We start from the raw sequence: 16283 nt of genomic DNA on the forward strand, positions 1-16283 counted from the left end.
TCGCTCGGAGTCCACGGCGTATATACGCGGCAGACTCGCTGGTGGTCTGATTTCTCAAAGTCGTGGGCGCCCCTTTTCGTGAGACCAACGACCGCTGGCCAGGCAACTCGCCCCCGTGCGCGCCGAGGCATTAAACTCCACATTCATCGAAAACTCAAAGATGGAGAAGAATACAACGAAGAAATAAAAGCAAAAAAAATGTAAGGAGGAGAGGAAAGCAAGAGCAGCCCGCCGCGCCGCGTGTGATATGTGTATCGGCCCAACTGCCCCATTCACCGCCCATTAATAGTAGCCGTCGAATCCCTCCTCGCCGCCGACCCACCCACACCCACACCAGCACTCGCACCCGCGCCCGCAGCGCCCGCCCCCGGCACCGGGCTGCCCACCTGCGCCTGCTCGGTGGGCGGCGCGCGATTCGGGTGGTCCGGGATGCGCGCGATCTCCCTCTTCGCGTCCTCCCACGCCTCCAGGTTCTGCTTGCACCAGTCGCGGTGCGCGCGCGCCATGCTGATCGCCATCTCGCGCAGGTCCGCCACCTTCTGCCGCTGGAACCGGTCCAGGTCCGCCTGGATCGTCGAGCTCGCGTACTTGAGGTCCTGCGCAGACAGGTGCAGCGCGTCCTCCAGCTGTCTCGCGCCCATCGACGCACCCACGAGCAGAGTCAGCACGCCGCCGCACACGTTCGCGCCAAAGACGCACCTGCGAAATCGTCTCCCGCGTCTTGCTGATCCCGTTCCGCCGCGCCGTCTCCGGATCCGCGTCCATCATCCCATGCAGCGTGTAGCTCAACGCGCTCAGCAGGCCCATCCCCGGCGCTCGCCTCCGCGTCGGGTTCGGCCCCGGATGCGGCGGCAGAAACGCAGACCCAGGCTCCTGCTCCTGCTGCTCCTCCGCGCCCTCCTGGCCCTCGCCCTCGCCCGCCCTCACCCCCGCCCCCGCGTCGCCCTCCGCCCCTGCACGCGCGGCGGCCCCGGCCCCAGCTCCGGCGGCGCTCGGTCCCCGCGTGCGCCCGCGCCCGAGCGCCTCGTCGAGCCGCCGCGCCTCCCGCTCGCTCTTCTCGAGCTCCGTGAGCGCCTCGCGGCGCGCCTCGAGCGCGTCCTGCGTCATCTCGAGCTGGACGTGCTTCTGGTGCCGGTAGACGAGCAGCTTCTTGATGATCGCCGCGAACTGCGAGTACTCGTGCAGCGGCTCCTGCCAGTTCTGCTCGATCTCCTGCAGCTGTGCGTGCGTGCGTGCGTGCGTCGGTGGACAGCGCGAGATGCAGAGGGGAGAGGAGAGGAGAGAGGACTCACGAGGCGCGTCGTCGACATGTACGTCGCGTCGATGGCTTGCCCCGTCTTCTCGATCGCGCCAGCGAGCTCGCCCGTCTCGTTCAGACTGAAGCCGTTCCATGCCGCGCCGAGGTCCATATGGTCCTGCGCGTGCTCTGCCAACCAACCACACGCCGTCAGCAACAAGCCCAGACCTTGCGGCTCCCCGCTCGCGTCGCGAGAGAAGGCCCATTCAAGAATAGACAGGCGAGTACGAAGATAGAAACGAAACAGATGGAAATAGAAATAGACAGACGGACCTGACCAGCGCTTCATCGTCCTGCGCGTGACCTTCTCCATCGGGCCCCCCATGTGCGCCGCGAACTTGTTCGTGAAGACCTCCGAGTCGAGGAAGCGCTGGTCGGGGCGCCGCAGCGGGTGCGCGGCGGACGGGTTCGGCAGCGCCTGGTACGCGGGCGACGCGTTTGGGTCCGTGGGGCTGTGCGCGGGGGCCTTGAGGATGTTCTTCGGGATCTGCGAGAGGGGCGGCGAGTGCAGGACCTCGGTCTGCGGGGATCACGAGGCGGCGCGGCGGCGCGCGAGGTCAGACATGCGAGACGCGGGGGCTAGGCGGGGAGGAAGAAGAAGAAGAGGAGGAGGAGGAGGCGCACCCACGAGACCTCGCCGTCGAGGAAGCGGTGGAAGACGTGCTCGTTGGAGATGATGGGGTGGCGGGCGAGGCGGTTGAGGAAGGTCTGGAGCATGCGGCGGCGGCGGGCGATGAGCGCGGCGTCCTCGCGGGCCTTTGCCTGCTTGATCGCGTAGTCGCCGAGGGTCTGCTTCGACGGGATGGGCGGGATGATGAGCGTCGGGTAGAGCTTGGTCAGGCTGAGCCGGAGCGACTCGAACTCTGAGTACCTGTGCCGCGCCTCCGCGTTCTGTGGGCGGCCGCGGGCGACAACGTGGAGGGGGGGGGGGATCAGCACGCAGGGTTGATAGTGCGAACAGATTCGCAAGGCTCACCCCTGTGCGGATGACATAGGTGATGTACGGCGACGTCGCGTTCTCAGACGTCTTCTGAGCGTCGATGATCTGCAATGTCCCGATGACGACAACGACAGCCACAACAACGTCCTCAGTCCCGCGCGGGCACCGCCGTTGCGAAACGGCACAGATTGGAAGGGGGGGTGGAGGGACGCACCAGGATCTCGACGTCGTCGCCCGAGTGCAGCCACTGGTCGCGCACGCAGCAGAAGTCGCTCTTGTACGTCGAGGGGCGCGACACGCCGGAGCCGACGGACGGGAAGGGCGGGCGGGCGGTGGGCGAGTGGGGGCTGAGGGCGGTCGGGGAGGAGGGGATGCGGGCGGGGTGGGAGGGCGGGGTGGGCGGGGCGGAGACGTCTACATGGGACGTCGAGGAGGCGGACGAGAGCGGGGGATCCGAGGAGAACGGGTTCTCGTCTTCGTAGGGATCCATTGGGTATCGAGCGTTAATCGAAGGTGGGAGAAGCGATGTATTCGCAGGAGACGGCCGACACGATGCGGACGGCGACGACGGAGGGAGAGGCGGCGGAGTGCAGCAGCCGAGCGTCGTCGGGCGAGTCTGCAGTGACGCACCCTTGCCTTTTCGGGACCCGTGGCCACCGCAACTGCGCTTCTCCCAAAAGATAAAAAAACACAAAAAAAACACAAAAAAATAACATGGACACGTCGCAAACTATCCAAACACCCTGAACCCTTTCAGCATCTCCGCCCCGGTGCCCGGCTCTACAGCCGGTGCGCCCCCGCCGTCGCCGAACCCCTTCCCGAGCAGCGACGCAAACAGTTCGTCGATCTGCGCTTCGTGCCACCCGCCCCCCGCCAGCGGAACCGGCACCATGAAATTCTGCATCTTCTCGTGCACCTCGTACCTGCGTCTGCATCAGCACCGTTGCCCAGAAACCCGCGCGAGAGAGGGAAGGGACACCCACCGCAGTTTCCGGCCCTTGCTGGCCTTGGTGTCCACCGCCTTCCGCGCCTTCTTCTGCTTCTGCAGCACCATCCAGTCGGCCGCGCCCGTGCCCGCGCCCTCCCGCGCGTCGATCACGCTCCGCAGGAGCTGCTGGTAAAAGTCCGTGTCGTCGAACACGTCCTCCTCGGGCTCGCCCCCACTATGTGCGGCGGCAGCGGCGCCCCGCCGCACCCGCGTGCGCGCGAGGAGCTTCTCCCCGTCCGCCGAGAGCGCCTCGTCGACCTGCGCGGCGACGCTCTTCACGCCCTGCGTGCCGCGCGCGCTGAACGCCGTGCGCGACGGCGCGAGCAGCGTCCCGGGCGCGACCGCGGCGATTTTGGCGGACCACTTGGCGAGCGTCTGCGTCAGGTGGGGGTGCAGCCTAGAATCGCGGCCGAATCGCATGAGCGCATGTGGGAGCCGCAGAAGGCGCGAAGAGAAAAGAGGGGGCGGATGAGCACAAGACCTACGCGTGTTCGTACGCGGCCTGCGACTCGCTCGCGTCGCGGAGCACCGCGTCGTAATCGAGATCATCGACATCGATCGCGCCCTCGTGCAGCCTGCGCCGTTTCCGCGGGCGCACGCCGTCTTGCGCCATCAAGCCCTGCGACGTAATGGGGGGGAGGCCCGTGAGCGCGCCTGGACTGCGGCATGACGGTAAGATAGGGGCTGACCTCGCGAAAGGCGAAGAGTTCTTCGGAGAGCTGCGTCGCTTCGGCCAGCAGCGCGTGCTGCGCCGCGAGGCAGCGGGGGTGGGCTGTGATATCTGGGATCTGGGAATGCTGGGGAGACGGGTTGCGTGATGGGTATGTTTAGCGGAGTGCGAATGGGAGAGTTTTTGCCGGTGGACGTACGGAGGGGAGCTTGTTCGCGCCGACGACGAACTTTTGTAAACGGATGCGTGCGTCGAGAAGCGCGTCCCAAAGGCCCTGTTGTGTTGATTAAAATGAAAACATCGATGCTCGCGCGCATAAAAGGCACACGCCGCCTGGGTGACGCACAAGCTGTCTGGCGACTGCCTTGCCCTTTCGACGGTCCTCGTCGCGCTTTTGGCGGAGTGTCGAAGAGAGATCTTCTGGGGGCTCCTGCACGGCTTGTCTTTTCAACGGCGGGGACGCGTGCTCTTCCGCGCTGTCTTCTGGGACGTCGTCCCCGTCGGTCGCGTCTTCGTCCGTGTCCATGCCTGCCGCGTCGCGCATGGGCGCAGGCTCGTCCTCGGATGCGCTCTCGTCCTGCGACGCGGGGCCTTCCTCGTCCTCACCCTCGGACTGGCTCCACTCGAGCAACTGCTTGCGTGAGGTCTTTACGCCGACGTATTTTGGGTCCGCGATGCTATCCTGCAGCTTGCGGAGCGTGGACGGACTGGGCGAGGGAGGTGGCGTGTGAGCGGCGACGGAACCTCGGGGAAAGGGAGAGCGCAAAGAGGGACTGACCCGACATCGAGGTAGTGCTCCCTGGGATCTGCAGACGCGTCTTGTGGGTCAGGGGAAGCGCGGACGTCGTCCTCGGGGTCGACGTCTTTGGTCACGGGGATGAGGTGTGGAGAAAGAGGGGAGCGGTGGGGGACGTACCGAGGGGCGCAGGCTCGTCGAGCTGTGCTATTTGCTGTGCGAGGGAGAGGCCTGTGTGAGGGGACGGTCAAAGGGGAATATGTCGGGGGGAAGAGAGTGGGAAGGCGCGTACGGAGACGGGACATGTGGGGAGGAGGAGGAGAGCTGCGAGGAGCGAGAACGCGCTGGGCTCGAAAAAGAAGGCGGGTGTGGGGTTAGGGTCAGGAGGGTGTGGGAGACCGGGCGGGCTGGGTTGGGTTTCGCTCAGGTCTGCCCTCCGAGTCCGTCGTCCAAGCTGCATCCCCCATGTCCATTTGCCGTCACACTCGCCCCAGAACATGTCTTTCGGTGCGTCTCTTCTGCTCCCCCCATCGCGGCTCGCTCGGGGCCGTCGCCCGGTGGTCTGCTCGAGTCGTGCGCCATCACTCGAGCGGCCCCTCGAGGCAGACCACCATTTGTTATTTTCTGTCACGTCCCCCCCTCGATCCCCCGGCCTCGAGGAACGCTCCCGCGCTCGCCCTTTCCCCCTCACTACAAAACAAGAGCCGACCACTCACGCGCTCGCTTCCCCCCCGTCCAGATTATCATCAAAACAAACAGACCCCGCCAATGTCGCATCCTCACGCCTATACCCTAGGCCTCGCCTCCCTCCAGGACGACGACGACGACATCTGCCCCGTCTGCGAGGGCGAGTGCACCTGCAACTCCATCATCTCTCACCCCGCCCCTCCCCCTCGCCCATCCATCATCTCCTCCTCCTCCTCCTCCACCACCACCACCACCACCACCTCCCTACCCACAACCGCCCCCTCCGCCCTCTCCTCCTCCTTCGCCCCCCTCAAAATAAAACTCACGGTCCCCCCCAACGTCCTAGCCCGCGCCCGCCTCGCATCCTCATCCACAAAGAAACCCAACGCAGCCCGGCACACCGATGCCCCCGCCCAGCCCCCAAAGCGCCGCGGCCGTCCCCCGAAAGCCCCCGCCACTCCCAAACCCAAACCGCCCCCAAAAAAATCCAAGCACAAAGACACGATCGGGAAGCCCGCCAGGCGCGCGGCCGCCAGCGACGACGAGTACTACCCGGCTGGCACCGGCCCGTCCCCCGCGATCCGCAAGGACGCGTTCCCGACCCCATCTCTCCATCAGCGAGGCGACCCGCACGAGGACGCGAATGGCGCGGACGACGCCCAGTCCGTCCAATTTCCCACCTTCGTCTCCGCCGAGTCGTCCTCCAGCGACAGCTCGAGCTCCGACGGCGACTCGGACTCCTCCGACTTCTCCACGGACTCGTCCATCCAGGACGAGGAGGAGTCCTTCATTCGCGACGAGGAGCACCACCAGTCTCACGGATACGACAAGGCCCGTGTGAAAAGGGAACTGCTCGGCGACGGAGCGCCCAAACGGAAAGAGCGCCGGACAAACTGGGAAATTCGCCCCCGGAAGAAGAGCGTCGGTCTCAGCGGCGACGAGATGGACGTCGATAGCAGCGACGACGAGACCGAGGACGATGACGCAGAGGAGGAGGAGGAGGAGGATGCCGATGAGGAAGATAACGAGGACGATGACGCAGAGGTGGATGGCGAGGACGACGCGGCGAGCATCACGTACGCCGGGATCGCTACCGGCTGGTCCGAGGATGAGGAATCCAGTTTCGACGCGGAACTCTTCTTCGCAGGCTTGACAGATTCCGACTCGGGCGCCGATGGCGTCGAAGCACGCGATGATGACGGCGACGAGACCGTCGACGAAGACGATGACGACGTCCTCGCGTTCAATGCCATGGCCCTCGCCGCCCAGACCGTCTTTGACGTCACCGAAGGTTGGGATGGTTCGATGATCTTCACCAACGGGCTCAAGGACGGCCAGGGCCTGCTCGATTTCGACTTTGAGGCCAACGCCGCGCAGCTCCTCGACGCCGGCACCAGCGACGGCGACGACGAAGACACGGACGTACAGATGTCCGACGTGGACGGCACTGCCGATGGCGAAGACGAAGAGGACGGCTTGGAGGTCGACAGCGACGGCGAGACCACGGACGAAGAACTCGTCGACGAGCGCGGCCTGCCCACTGCCCGCGCGATGCGCCTCTTCCGCCCGCCGACCACGCCCTGCGCCATCGATCCGATGTCCACGATGAGCCCCGGCCCGCGCCCCCGTTCTGCCGCTTATCTCGACCATCGCGACTCGCCCAAGCCCGCGGACATCCTCGCCGGGCGGGTGTTCATGGACGTCAGCGAAGACGATGACGCCGATGACGACGCGCTGCCCGTGAGCGATGTCGCGAGCTTGACGCTCAGCCCTCAGCTGGAGCGGGGCGCGCCGCGCCCGCCGATGATGGGCACGTTCGCCACGGACAAGAGCGATACCCTCCGGAGGGCGGTCGTCGATGGCTCGCGGTGTCCTGTGCCGAGCCCCTTCCCCAGGCATCGCAGGCGCAACCCATCGGTGTCGTGGTCTGGACGTAGCATGAGTGGGGTGCGTATTCAGCTCGATCCGTCTGTTTATATGCTTTATTAATAACACCTGGCCTGCGCAGAGCCGTGACCGCTCCCTGTCCCTCTCCTCGCTGTCCCACGTGCCCCAGTTCACCTCCTCCCCCTCGCCCTTTGGCCACCTCCCCCTCTCCGACGATCCCACGTCCCACACCTCCGATCTCCCCCTCGGCGCGCCCATCGACCTCGACGACGTCCTCGACGCGTCCATGCTCGACTCCGATCCGTTCGATCCTCAGTACCTCGACTCCCTCCCGTCCAGCGCGTTCGCCGACGGAGAGGCCAGCACCGCCGAGGACGACGGCACGCGGCACTTGCAGAACCTCAGCCGCTGGGATCGCATCCCGATGGGCACGTTCCGCCGCACGCGCGAGGCCGGGCTCGCCGAGAGCGGGAGCGAGCTCGCGGCGTACGGCGGGATCATCCGGAGCAGCCCGTTCAGCGGCATGCTCTGGCAGGACAAGGGCGCGGGCGCGGGGTCCGGCTCCGGCTCTGGGTCGCCCGCCGCGAAGGTCAAGGGCGCGCGGAGGCGCGGCAAGCGCCGTATGGACGTCGTCATCTCGCCCGTGATCCTGCCCGTGCGCGATCGCGACGGCGACCGCACGCCAACGGGGACCGGCAACGGGAGCGGCAACGGCAATGGCCAGAACGGGGGGTACACGCCGCCGCCCGCGCGCCCGCGCAAGAGCACGCGCAAGGAGAAGATGCTGAAGAAGAAGAGCCTGATGGGCGCCGCGGCGGGCGGGCGGCGGCATCAGCAGCAGCATTATCACCACCACGGGCACCATCCGAACGCGAAGGGCCGCGCGGCGGGGAGCGTGCAGCGCGCGGGCTTTTTTGGTGGTTCGGTGCCGCCTTTGAGCTTATGAGGGGTCGGGGTGGGGGGCGGTAATGCGGGCGGTGGTCGTTGATCGTTCGTCCGAGTCGTGGTTGCATCGCATCGCATCTATGCGGGTCTGGTCGTCCGGGCTCGTGCTGTCGTTCGTCGTTCCCCAGTCGCCAATGTTTTGAAATAGGGTCCTGGTCTGTCTCTTTTTTCTCTCTCTCTTTCTCTTTGTTGCCATCTGTATCTGGGCCGTCCGGAAAAAGTCGCACGCGTGCGAACGCTCTTCCTTCCTTCCTTCCTTCTCATCCCATCCCATCCCATCCCATTCCATCCCACTCAATCATGATAATGTCGCCCCACCCGAAGTGTGTGCTGTTTCCTTTTTTTTTTGTTCCTTCATCTCTTGCATCCATATCCCTCCCATCCCAATCGCCTGCTTGTTTTAACGAACCCACTCCCATTCTCGATCCACTCCCCTAGTCCCACGTAGCATACAAACCACGCCGAAGCGAGTTAGTCCTTCGCGTTGTACTGTACTTCGCGTCTATGACTCTATACATATATCAGACCCCCCTCGTCTCGTCCCTCTCTCTTGTCTCCATTTGCTCTTCCTCGTATTTGGGGGACGTTTGTCTGTCCGCCTGGACCCACTTGTCACTACGCGTCGAACGGGGCAGGTGCCCATGGCCATGCGGTAATTTTCTGTACTCGGGCGCGCTTAGGTAGTTTGTGCGCAATCAAAATTCTCTATACAGGTTTATCTGGTGGTGCCTTCTTGCCAAGGGGCGAGGGTCGTGCGAAGAGCGTCTCTTTAGGGTGCACGCTGTAGGCACATACTTAGTCGAGTCGAGTCGTCCGTCTATCGGACGGAGTCCAGCCTGATTGTGCAAGTCTCTTCTTGCGCATTCCAAGGAGAACGACTATCTTGCAGTTTGAAGATATACTGCTTGGAGACTAGTAGACTACTGGTACTCTCGCAGCACCCCCGCACACGCGTAGAATCCGATTATCCCTGCTCGGTGTTCATCTTCGTCGTTTGGCCTAGAACAGCAGGGACCTCATCACCCCACGCATTCGCGCAAGGCAACGATTGTACAGGATCGCAGTTCTCTAAGCCTCTCGGTTCCCCGCTTCGAACATCGAACTGTACACTTCTTGTGCCCTGTCGACCATTCTTACCGACTCAGGGCTAGTCTCCCAAAGACAGTATCGTTGGCGGCCCTCCTTCAACCTATTACGACACGTTCTCCGGATATCCTACGCCGACGCACGCCTCGTATGACAGGCACCTTTGCGCGCCGCGCGGTGGCGGACTTGATGGGCCCGAGCAGGCTCCGGGAAGCGTTTCCCCGGGAGTTAATCTTTTTGAGGGCAGAATTGGGCCATTTCCTTCCCCGTTTTTGGTATTTTTGAGGAGGAAATGGCCAAAAAAAACCCAAACCTTCCCAGGTTTTAATCCTTTTTAGCCATTATTCGGTGTTCATCCCGACCCAATTTGTTATAGGTAGGGGTATATTTTTGGAATGTTCATCATCCTATGCTCAACTTTGTGACATTTTGTGACATTTGTGACAACCCTTAATGGAATTAATCTCTTTTTCTATGCCAAAAGTTGATCTTTTTTTGGCTTAATTTTTGGGGTTTTGACGGGGAAACATTTAGGTGGGCTTCCCGAGGCCTGCCCGAGCACTCCCGAGCGTCATGAGCGTCAGCTCTTCCGAAAATGGCTTGGTTTGGGTCAAAAAACACACATTGGTCCGTGTGGCAAACATGTGCCCGGATTAGATCTAGCGCTAATTCAGTATGTCTCAGCAGTAGTAAGCTGGTCACTGTCGATGATCTAAGAATGCACGAATCCGTTGAGAGCATCCAAGAGCCTGAGCTAGACCTGAGCCTGAACCATAAAGTCGTTTTGATATTGGTAGGACTCATAGGCTCAGGCAAGGTGCGTTTCCTTTTTTATCGTGGTCTTTTTTTGGCTTTCCTATTGAGATGACCCGTCCTGTCACAGTCTTCGTTCGCAGAAGCACTGCAGCGTCATTTCCCGCGATTTATTAGATGCAGCCAGGATGAGCTAGGCGACCGACGGAGCGTCGAGAACTTAGCAAGGAGAAGTCTTCACGAGGGCCTATCGGTATGCATCGATAGGACAAATGTTGACGCATCGTGAGTGCTTCACGACGACAGACCCTCGTCTATCGTAACTATGCTGAAGCGTTGAATACTCGCAGCCAAAGATGCCATTGGGTCAATATAGCATACGAATTCCCAGGTACTGCCACTTGGGTCTTATTCTTTGATACTCCTTTTGACGTGAGACAACAAGCTTTTGTTCTTGAATCTGTCATCTCATTTTTGCGCCCAGGTATGCGCAGCCAGAATTGAGAAACGTATGGTTTCCCGTTCATCCAAATTAGAGGCACCCTCTCATGATTGTGCTATCTATTCAAGGAGAGGATCATCCTACCATAAAGGATGTAGACACTGGTCGTCGAGTGTTAGCGCGCTTTGCGTCAACCTTCGAGGACCCCTCGACGCACGAAGGGTTCGATCGGATCCTCAAAGTCAAACCGTCGGATCACTTGTCGTCAATGTACACCCGCGGGGACATTCTAGACATCCTCCATCGCGTACAGACATCTCCACCGCCGGATTTCTCGGCCTCACCGAGTTCATCTCGCGCTGGATCAGCCTTCCGCGACGGCACCAGAAACCCTGTTCGGGATCTAGGACGTGGGGGCTGGACAGGAGGATCATCTCGCGATCGCGGAGTGGTACCCTCAAGCACTTTGCCTTGGACAACTCAAAGAGGGGATCTTGGGCGCGGCATGGTTTCCAACTACGGGTTTGCCTCGGGATACAGACAATACAACCGCGGGGTCACATCGCATTCCCAAGTTAGTTGGCGGGAACGTAGGGAACTTGACATTCGTGGGCGTGGGGGAGTGGGAAATCACGCAGAGAATGGTTCAGGCCGGTGGACAAATGGGCCCGCGTAGAGTCCGCTCACACTCGAAAGGGTCTGCCGCTTACAGGCGGAATAACACCGTGGGCGCTGGTCGAATGCGTCGTATGGCGAATCCTCTTCCGATGCATCCTTGTCGCGACGAGAGCGGAATATGTGGTCGGCGGTTTGTGCATTCATGCTGATTCGCTTTGGCGGTGAGATGGACGGAATGGTAGGGTATAGGCGCGTTAGTGGGGCGCTCCAACTCCGTCTCTCATCTCACTACCTACCATGAGTACACGCATTATGGAATATGTACACAAATGGTCATGATGCAATTTGATGACTTCTGCGAAGGAGGTGCAAGACAATAGCAAGACATCTACTAACGATTGAGCGGGAATGAAGCACGTCATTGAGAAGAGTTGGAACTAGACTTCCTCGCTTCTTCCTCTGCTTTGAGCTTCTGACCCAAAATTTTCGCACCGACCTATCGGAAGCCGATGTTAGATGCGTATGAATGTTGCGTTTGCACGACTGAACCGAAAAGAGACGAGTCACTCACGTTACGAATGTGCATGGCCGCACGGTCAACGCCGAAGTCTTTGCTGCGCTTGTAGTACTCCAAGGCTTCTTCCAGACGCCCACCTGCAGCATGATCGTCAAGGATGATGAGCCAGAACAATAGGACGAAAGGGGTGGCGCACAGGCTTCCAAGACGGCGGCCAGATTAAACGCAATCTCGCCATCCTCAGGTGCCAGTGACACAGCTACACTGAAGCGTGACTTTCATCAGAGACGAAGATAGTTCGTATAGGCATTGCAAGTACCGGAGGTGGTGTAGAGCAAGATCGGGCCGGGAGAGGGGAGATATGATGTAGGCACTGGCCAAATCTGTGCAGACACATATTACGACAACGATATAGGGGGATGTCAAGTAGACTTACTGGTGTGGGCATCCGGACTGGACGGTTGAAGCTCTATAGACTCTTTCCAAGCCTCGATGGCTTCATTGAATTCCTCTATGACGCCCGTGAAGGTGCGCACATCAACGAGAGAAATTTTGGAGGAAACTTACTGAGATGATAGTGAGTGACGCCCAGATTGAACAGGGAGCTAGCATTACGTTTGATCTCCACACTGCGTTTATAGAGCTCGAGCGCCCCCTTCACATCACCCTCTTCCAGTTTCTGGGTGCCTTGCTCTAAGCACTGGAGGGCCTCGGCTTCGGCAGGGTCAGTGGCAGTAGAGTGCGGAGTTGTGGAAGTTGCCCAGCCTGCGGTAGAAAGACAATTGGGACCTTGACACATCTCGAGCTTCCATACCGCAATCACTTACGCTTTGACATCGGAGGGTATGAAGAATCAGAACGTGCCGGGAGATTGGATGGAGGGCGTGACGCATACTGCTGGGACCGGTTGGAGAATCGAGTCGTGGGCCTCAGGGAGTGCAGCAACCTAAGACAGGAAGGAAGGCTCGGAGAGATGGTAGAGCCCGCCGCCGCCAGCAGCGGCCTTCGCGCGAGGGTGAGGCTGCGCGAGCAAGAAGCAAGGGACATATTTGACTTGAGCGAAGGATAAATTGTCGAGAGCTTATTGTTTGCGCAAGGCTGCGGCAATCCGCCAGCGCCACACTCTTCCCTTTCCCCGGGTGATCGGCCACCCCACATTTGTATCCCGATCATCGCGCCGCTCTAAAATTTTGGTCTCCCACCTTCGTGTCTTGCCAGTCATCGTGTCCGACGACGACCACGCTCCATTCTCCTTTCGCGCTTCCGTTCCACTTCAATCTATTAGCTCATAATGTCATCTCCAGGATCAAACAGTCAACCGTCTTCCTCTCAGGATCCCACCGAATACCTCCGCAATGCGTCATTCTCTCGTTCCGAAAGCTCAGCCCCTCTCCCCGAGTCTATGTCCGCGTCTGATGTCCTCATGGGTGCATATGACCCGGCAAAGTTGCACCCGCTGGCTGGTCTGGGAGATCAGCTTGACTATCTTATGTTAGACGACGATAAGACCAACGACTTGCCCGGTTCAGGAACCGCAATACCATCAAGAGGATGGAGCGATGATCTGTGCTACGGCACAGGGACTATGTATCTCGGAGGTACGGTCATAGCTGTCCTTCCCATCTCTGTCACTGTTTATCCAATTCTGCCCTATGTCGCCCCCTTATGAACTCCATGGATCTCACCTTATCTTCCCATCTTATTGTCTTTGACCATCACATGCTCACCCCCATTCCCTAGGTCTGGCCCTCGGAGGTGCATGGGGAGTGCGTGAGGGTGCACGCCGCCCGTTGGCGGTTTCTAATACGAGGCTGCGAATCAACAGCGTTCTTAACGCCGTCACACGAAGAGGGACATTCTTGGGCAATTCAGCCGGCGTGTTAGGTCGGCTCACTACCCCATTAGCTATCTCTTTTTGTTCTCCATTGACCATCTGTCATCCAGCATTGGCATATAACGGGATTAACTCCACCATCGATGGTGTGCGGGGAAAACATGACACATTAGGAAGCATGGCAGCGGGTGCCCTGACGGGTGCGCTCTACAAATCCTCCGGTAAGGGCTTACTTTCTGGAAAAATGCACATCCTCTAACCTCATTTCTCTCCTTTTGATCAGCTGGTGTAAAGCCTGCCTTGGCCGCCGCCACTTTGGTATCTGGATTGGCGGGCGCATGGAGTTACGCGAAGAGGCGCATTTGAGTAATATACCCATTGTAACCTCTAGAGCCTTCCCCCCTCAATCGCGATTCTTCCAGCTATTTTATCTCGATCATTCGCATTCGCCGTGAAAGTTCCGTAAGTGAAGGAATACAGTTTTGATGCTTACCCAGGTCCCGCCGTGGGGTTCACGAACGCGCACAAGGCGCCCACGGCTTTTTCCATCACGAACCTACCCTTCGGTCAGATTTGCAGCTGTACCGGGTATCAATTTCTGCATTAAGTCTTTCCTGTACTGTGCTTCCAATGAGGCCCATGTATATAATGACACAGGGCTGAAGCGTCTCGTTCGAGCGACGTCCTGTGCATCACCATCACCCTCATGCCAAATTAATTGGTTTCTTCCAGCGTCCTCGCTCACGATGCTCGCTGCCCTTCTGCGAGCGACGGTTCTCGCTAACAGCTCGTTTGAGGATTTCCTCTATTTGGAAAAGGCTTCTGGCCACGTACTGTCTCGTGATGCGAACATAGCCGAGCGCCCACCGTCAAGCATTAAACCCGTACGACCCAAGATCCTCTTTATATCCTCGAAGCCTTACTCAGTGTGTGTGGTTAAATTGGTCGTGTAGACGCTTGACTGGCTGCGGAGGCTGACGGCGAACTCCGCTTGGGCATCTGATCTGATCTCAAACTTCCGGAAACATCTCAACTTCTTCCTTCGCACTCGACATCAGCACGGATGCGAGCAGGGCGTTCGTATCTGCGCGAGAATCGGAGAGTCCTCTGAAAGACGACTGTCTACCATTCACGCCATTCGGGACTTCCAACCTCAATACTCTCTAGTGAGGGACTCCACCTCTGTCGTCTTCCTCACGACAAGTAATCGGCCACACTCTTCCAGAAGTACCGCTCTCCCACAATATTACTCTAATTCTTCCAGTAGTGGCTCGTCCTGGGAACGACAACAATCACGCACGTTCGACGCATCTTTTTCTCAGTACATCTTGCCGGACGTCGCGCTTGAAGAGTCACCCAGCCCATATGGCTCCGAGGGCGATGCCAGGTCAACCCTGTCCGTCTATACTCGTATTGACACCCTGACCCTTCGTTCTCTTGTTTAGGACATATCACCTAGAGATTATACAGCAGCCAGAGATGTCGGCCGAATTTGGCTCAGCTGCGCTATCTCGTCTTCCGTTATCGCCGCCTCTAATCGTGCAGCTGATCATCCGGGACTTTCGAGGGAACATAGTAGAGAAGTGAGTGAACATCTGTTTGCAGACCAAGTGGTCATGGATGGGCATCTGATTCCTCGACTCAAAAGCGAGCCTGATCTGCCATTCATGATTTCTCACTTGTCGCTCCATGGCGCTGATGGCTCGGGACCACTTGAGTTACCGCAAAACGGACATTTCCCTCCAAACAGATTACTTTATGGAAATCTTGTATCTTCACCCCACAACATGCGCAATCTGCAAGGCCGTGCGGGGGTGTATTTTCTTTTCCCAGATGTTAGCGTGCGCCAGCGTGGGCGGTATTCCTTGCAGGTGACTCTGATGCGGTTATCGAGGTCCGTCCAACCCCACAAGGGTGATCGTATTTGTGTACTTGCGCACTCAGAGTACTCCTTGTAGCACGGACGCGACTGGTATGATTCGCGTCGGGGAGAGCGGGACTGTTTTGACTGAGGCATGGACGGGGCCATTCGAGATTCGGCCTCTCCTGAATTATGTTGCGCCTCGTAAGTCAACCGGCGGTTCATTTTCGACATCGTTCTGATGAGCGTTCTTGAATTGTAGGCCAAACCCAGTTGACGGAGTTTTTCATACAACAAGGAGCTCGAATGTATGCCTTTGCTTCTAGATCTTCACGGCACCCCGCGAGCCCCTTCTAAGTTCCTTGCCTCTTGCTCTTTCGTATGACAAGCGCGACTGCTTATTGACTCTGCTTCACAGAAAATGACACGCGCGCTCCATATATCGATTATCTTCATTATTTCCGCACATACGGAATTTTTTTGCGAGTAGACCGCTCAGCGAGGCGGCCGTGAATTTCCGCATCTTGTATATCTCGCTTCCTGGCTCTTGTGTATGCTATGGCTCGGCAAATTTTGACTCTCAATCAGCTACGGCTGTCATCTTGGGATTTGTATTTTTTATCTGATCAAAAAAGTGTGAGTTACATGCCATCTTGATACTACTCGGTTCTATACTTGATTTAGAAGGTTGGGTCCCCATCTATAGCTCTGACTGCAGTTGTTAGGCAGAAGCGCTTCTCATCCAGGTAACACCTGGCTCGGTTCGATACTTTATTCAATACAAGGGAACACCAACAAGGCGCAGCTCCAGATTATTCGGCTACCGCGGGAGCCCGGGAAAGTCCAAAAGTCGCTGCCTGGTTTCTATGTTGATGAGTACAACATTTGTTCGCACAAATGACAATCAGTGAAATGATTTTCTTTAAAGCATTGCTGGATCCGTGACGGGATGAGCGTTCAGCAAAGCTCTACAAGAAAGATTGCAAGTTTCAACAAGAGGTTTGTTTGCCAAAACCTGACTG

The 16283-nt window shown here is 58.9% G+C and overlaps 8 protein-coding genes across 8 annotated transcripts; 4 read left to right on the forward strand and 4 right to left on the reverse strand.

Moving 5' to 3' along the window:
• Nucleotides 1–123: 123 nt before the first annotated feature.
• HETIRDRAFT_478434 (uncharacterized protein) lies at nucleotides 124–2727 on the reverse strand (the record flags this gene model as incomplete). The annotated part of the gene is made up of 7 exons (XM_009551054.1): nucleotides 124–626; nucleotides 700–1218; nucleotides 1293–1426; nucleotides 1571–1817; nucleotides 1922–2188; nucleotides 2274–2342; nucleotides 2452–2727. 7 exons carry the CDS (start codon nucleotides 2725–2727, stop codon nucleotides 273–275), a joined length of 1866 nt encoding a protein of 621 aa, XP_009549349.1. The 3' UTR covers nucleotides 124–272.
• Nucleotides 2728–2749: 22 nt separating this feature from the next.
• On the reverse strand, nucleotides 2750–4941 carry HETIRDRAFT_478436 (uncharacterized protein). Its single transcript, XM_009551055.1, has 9 exons — nucleotides 4924–4941; nucleotides 4812–4862; nucleotides 4674–4758; nucleotides 4242–4602; nucleotides 4095–4169; nucleotides 3915–4022; nucleotides 3711–3844; nucleotides 3221–3622; nucleotides 2750–3160 (listed from the first exon to the last, which is right to left on the reverse strand). The coding sequence occupies exons 1-9, from the start codon at nucleotides 4934–4936 to the stop codon at nucleotides 2968–2970; spliced, it is 1422 nt and encodes a 473-aa protein (XP_009549350.1). The 5' UTR covers nucleotides 4937–4941; the 3' UTR covers nucleotides 2750–2967.
• A 458-nt stretch (nucleotides 4942–5399) lies between these two features.
• On the forward strand, nucleotides 5400–8866 carry HETIRDRAFT_445832 (uncharacterized protein; the record flags this gene model as incomplete). Its single annotated transcript, XM_009551056.1, has 2 exons — nucleotides 5400–7265; nucleotides 7327–8866. 2 exons carry the CDS (start codon nucleotides 5400–5402, stop codon nucleotides 8149–8151), a joined length of 2691 nt encoding a protein of 896 aa, XP_009549351.1. The 3' UTR covers nucleotides 8152–8866.
• HETIRDRAFT_410883 (uncharacterized protein) lies at nucleotides 8352–8866 on the reverse strand. The gene has a single exon (XM_009551057.1). It carries the CDS (start codon nucleotides 8567–8569, stop codon nucleotides 8411–8413), a length of 159 nt encoding a protein of 52 aa, XP_009549352.1. The 5' UTR covers nucleotides 8570–8866; the 3' UTR covers nucleotides 8352–8410.
• A 1127-nt stretch (nucleotides 8867–9993) lies between these two features.
• Nucleotides 9994–10801, forward strand: HETIRDRAFT_240447 (uncharacterized protein; the record flags this gene model as incomplete). Its single annotated transcript, XM_009551058.1, has 5 exons — nucleotides 9994–10053; nucleotides 10120–10274; nucleotides 10340–10421; nucleotides 10474–10503; nucleotides 10565–10801. Coding segments are annotated over 5 exons (564 nt in total), but the record flags the coding sequence as incomplete, so codon positions are not given.
• Nucleotides 10802–11467: 666 nt separating this feature from the next.
• Nucleotides 11468–12365, reverse strand: HETIRDRAFT_428767 (uncharacterized protein; the record flags this gene model as incomplete). Its single annotated transcript, XM_009551059.1, has 6 exons — nucleotides 11468–11545; nucleotides 11621–11703; nucleotides 11763–11830; nucleotides 11886–11949; nucleotides 12003–12077; nucleotides 12134–12365. The coding sequence occupies 6 exons, from the start codon at nucleotides 12363–12365 to the stop codon at nucleotides 11468–11470; spliced, it is 600 nt and encodes a 199-aa protein (XP_009549354.1).
• A 492-nt stretch (nucleotides 12366–12857) lies between these two features.
• HETIRDRAFT_64392 (mitochondrial import inner membrane translocase) lies at nucleotides 12858–13829 on the forward strand (the record flags this gene model as incomplete). The annotated part of the gene is made up of 4 exons (XM_009550520.1): nucleotides 12858–13164; nucleotides 13307–13450; nucleotides 13511–13621; nucleotides 13684–13829. 4 exons carry the CDS (start codon nucleotides 12858–12860, stop codon nucleotides 13764–13766), a joined length of 645 nt encoding a protein of 214 aa, XP_009548815.1. The 3' UTR covers nucleotides 13767–13829.
• A 1014-nt stretch (nucleotides 13830–14843) lies between these two features.
• HETIRDRAFT_243873 (uncharacterized protein) lies at nucleotides 14844–15292 on the forward strand (the record flags this gene model as incomplete). Its single annotated transcript, XM_009551060.1, has 2 exons — nucleotides 14844–14983; nucleotides 15049–15292. Coding segments are annotated over 2 exons (384 nt in total), but the record flags the coding sequence as incomplete, so codon positions are not given.
• Between the last annotated feature and the right edge of the window lie 991 nt (nucleotides 15293–16283).

This window comes from Heterobasidion irregulare (genome assembly GCF_000320585.1).
Source record: "Heterobasidion irregulare TC 32-1 unplaced genomic scaffold scaffold_08, whole genome shotgun sequence".
Lineage (NCBI taxonomy): Eukaryota > Fungi > Basidiomycota > Agaricomycetes > Russulales > Bondarzewiaceae > Heterobasidion > Heterobasidion irregulare.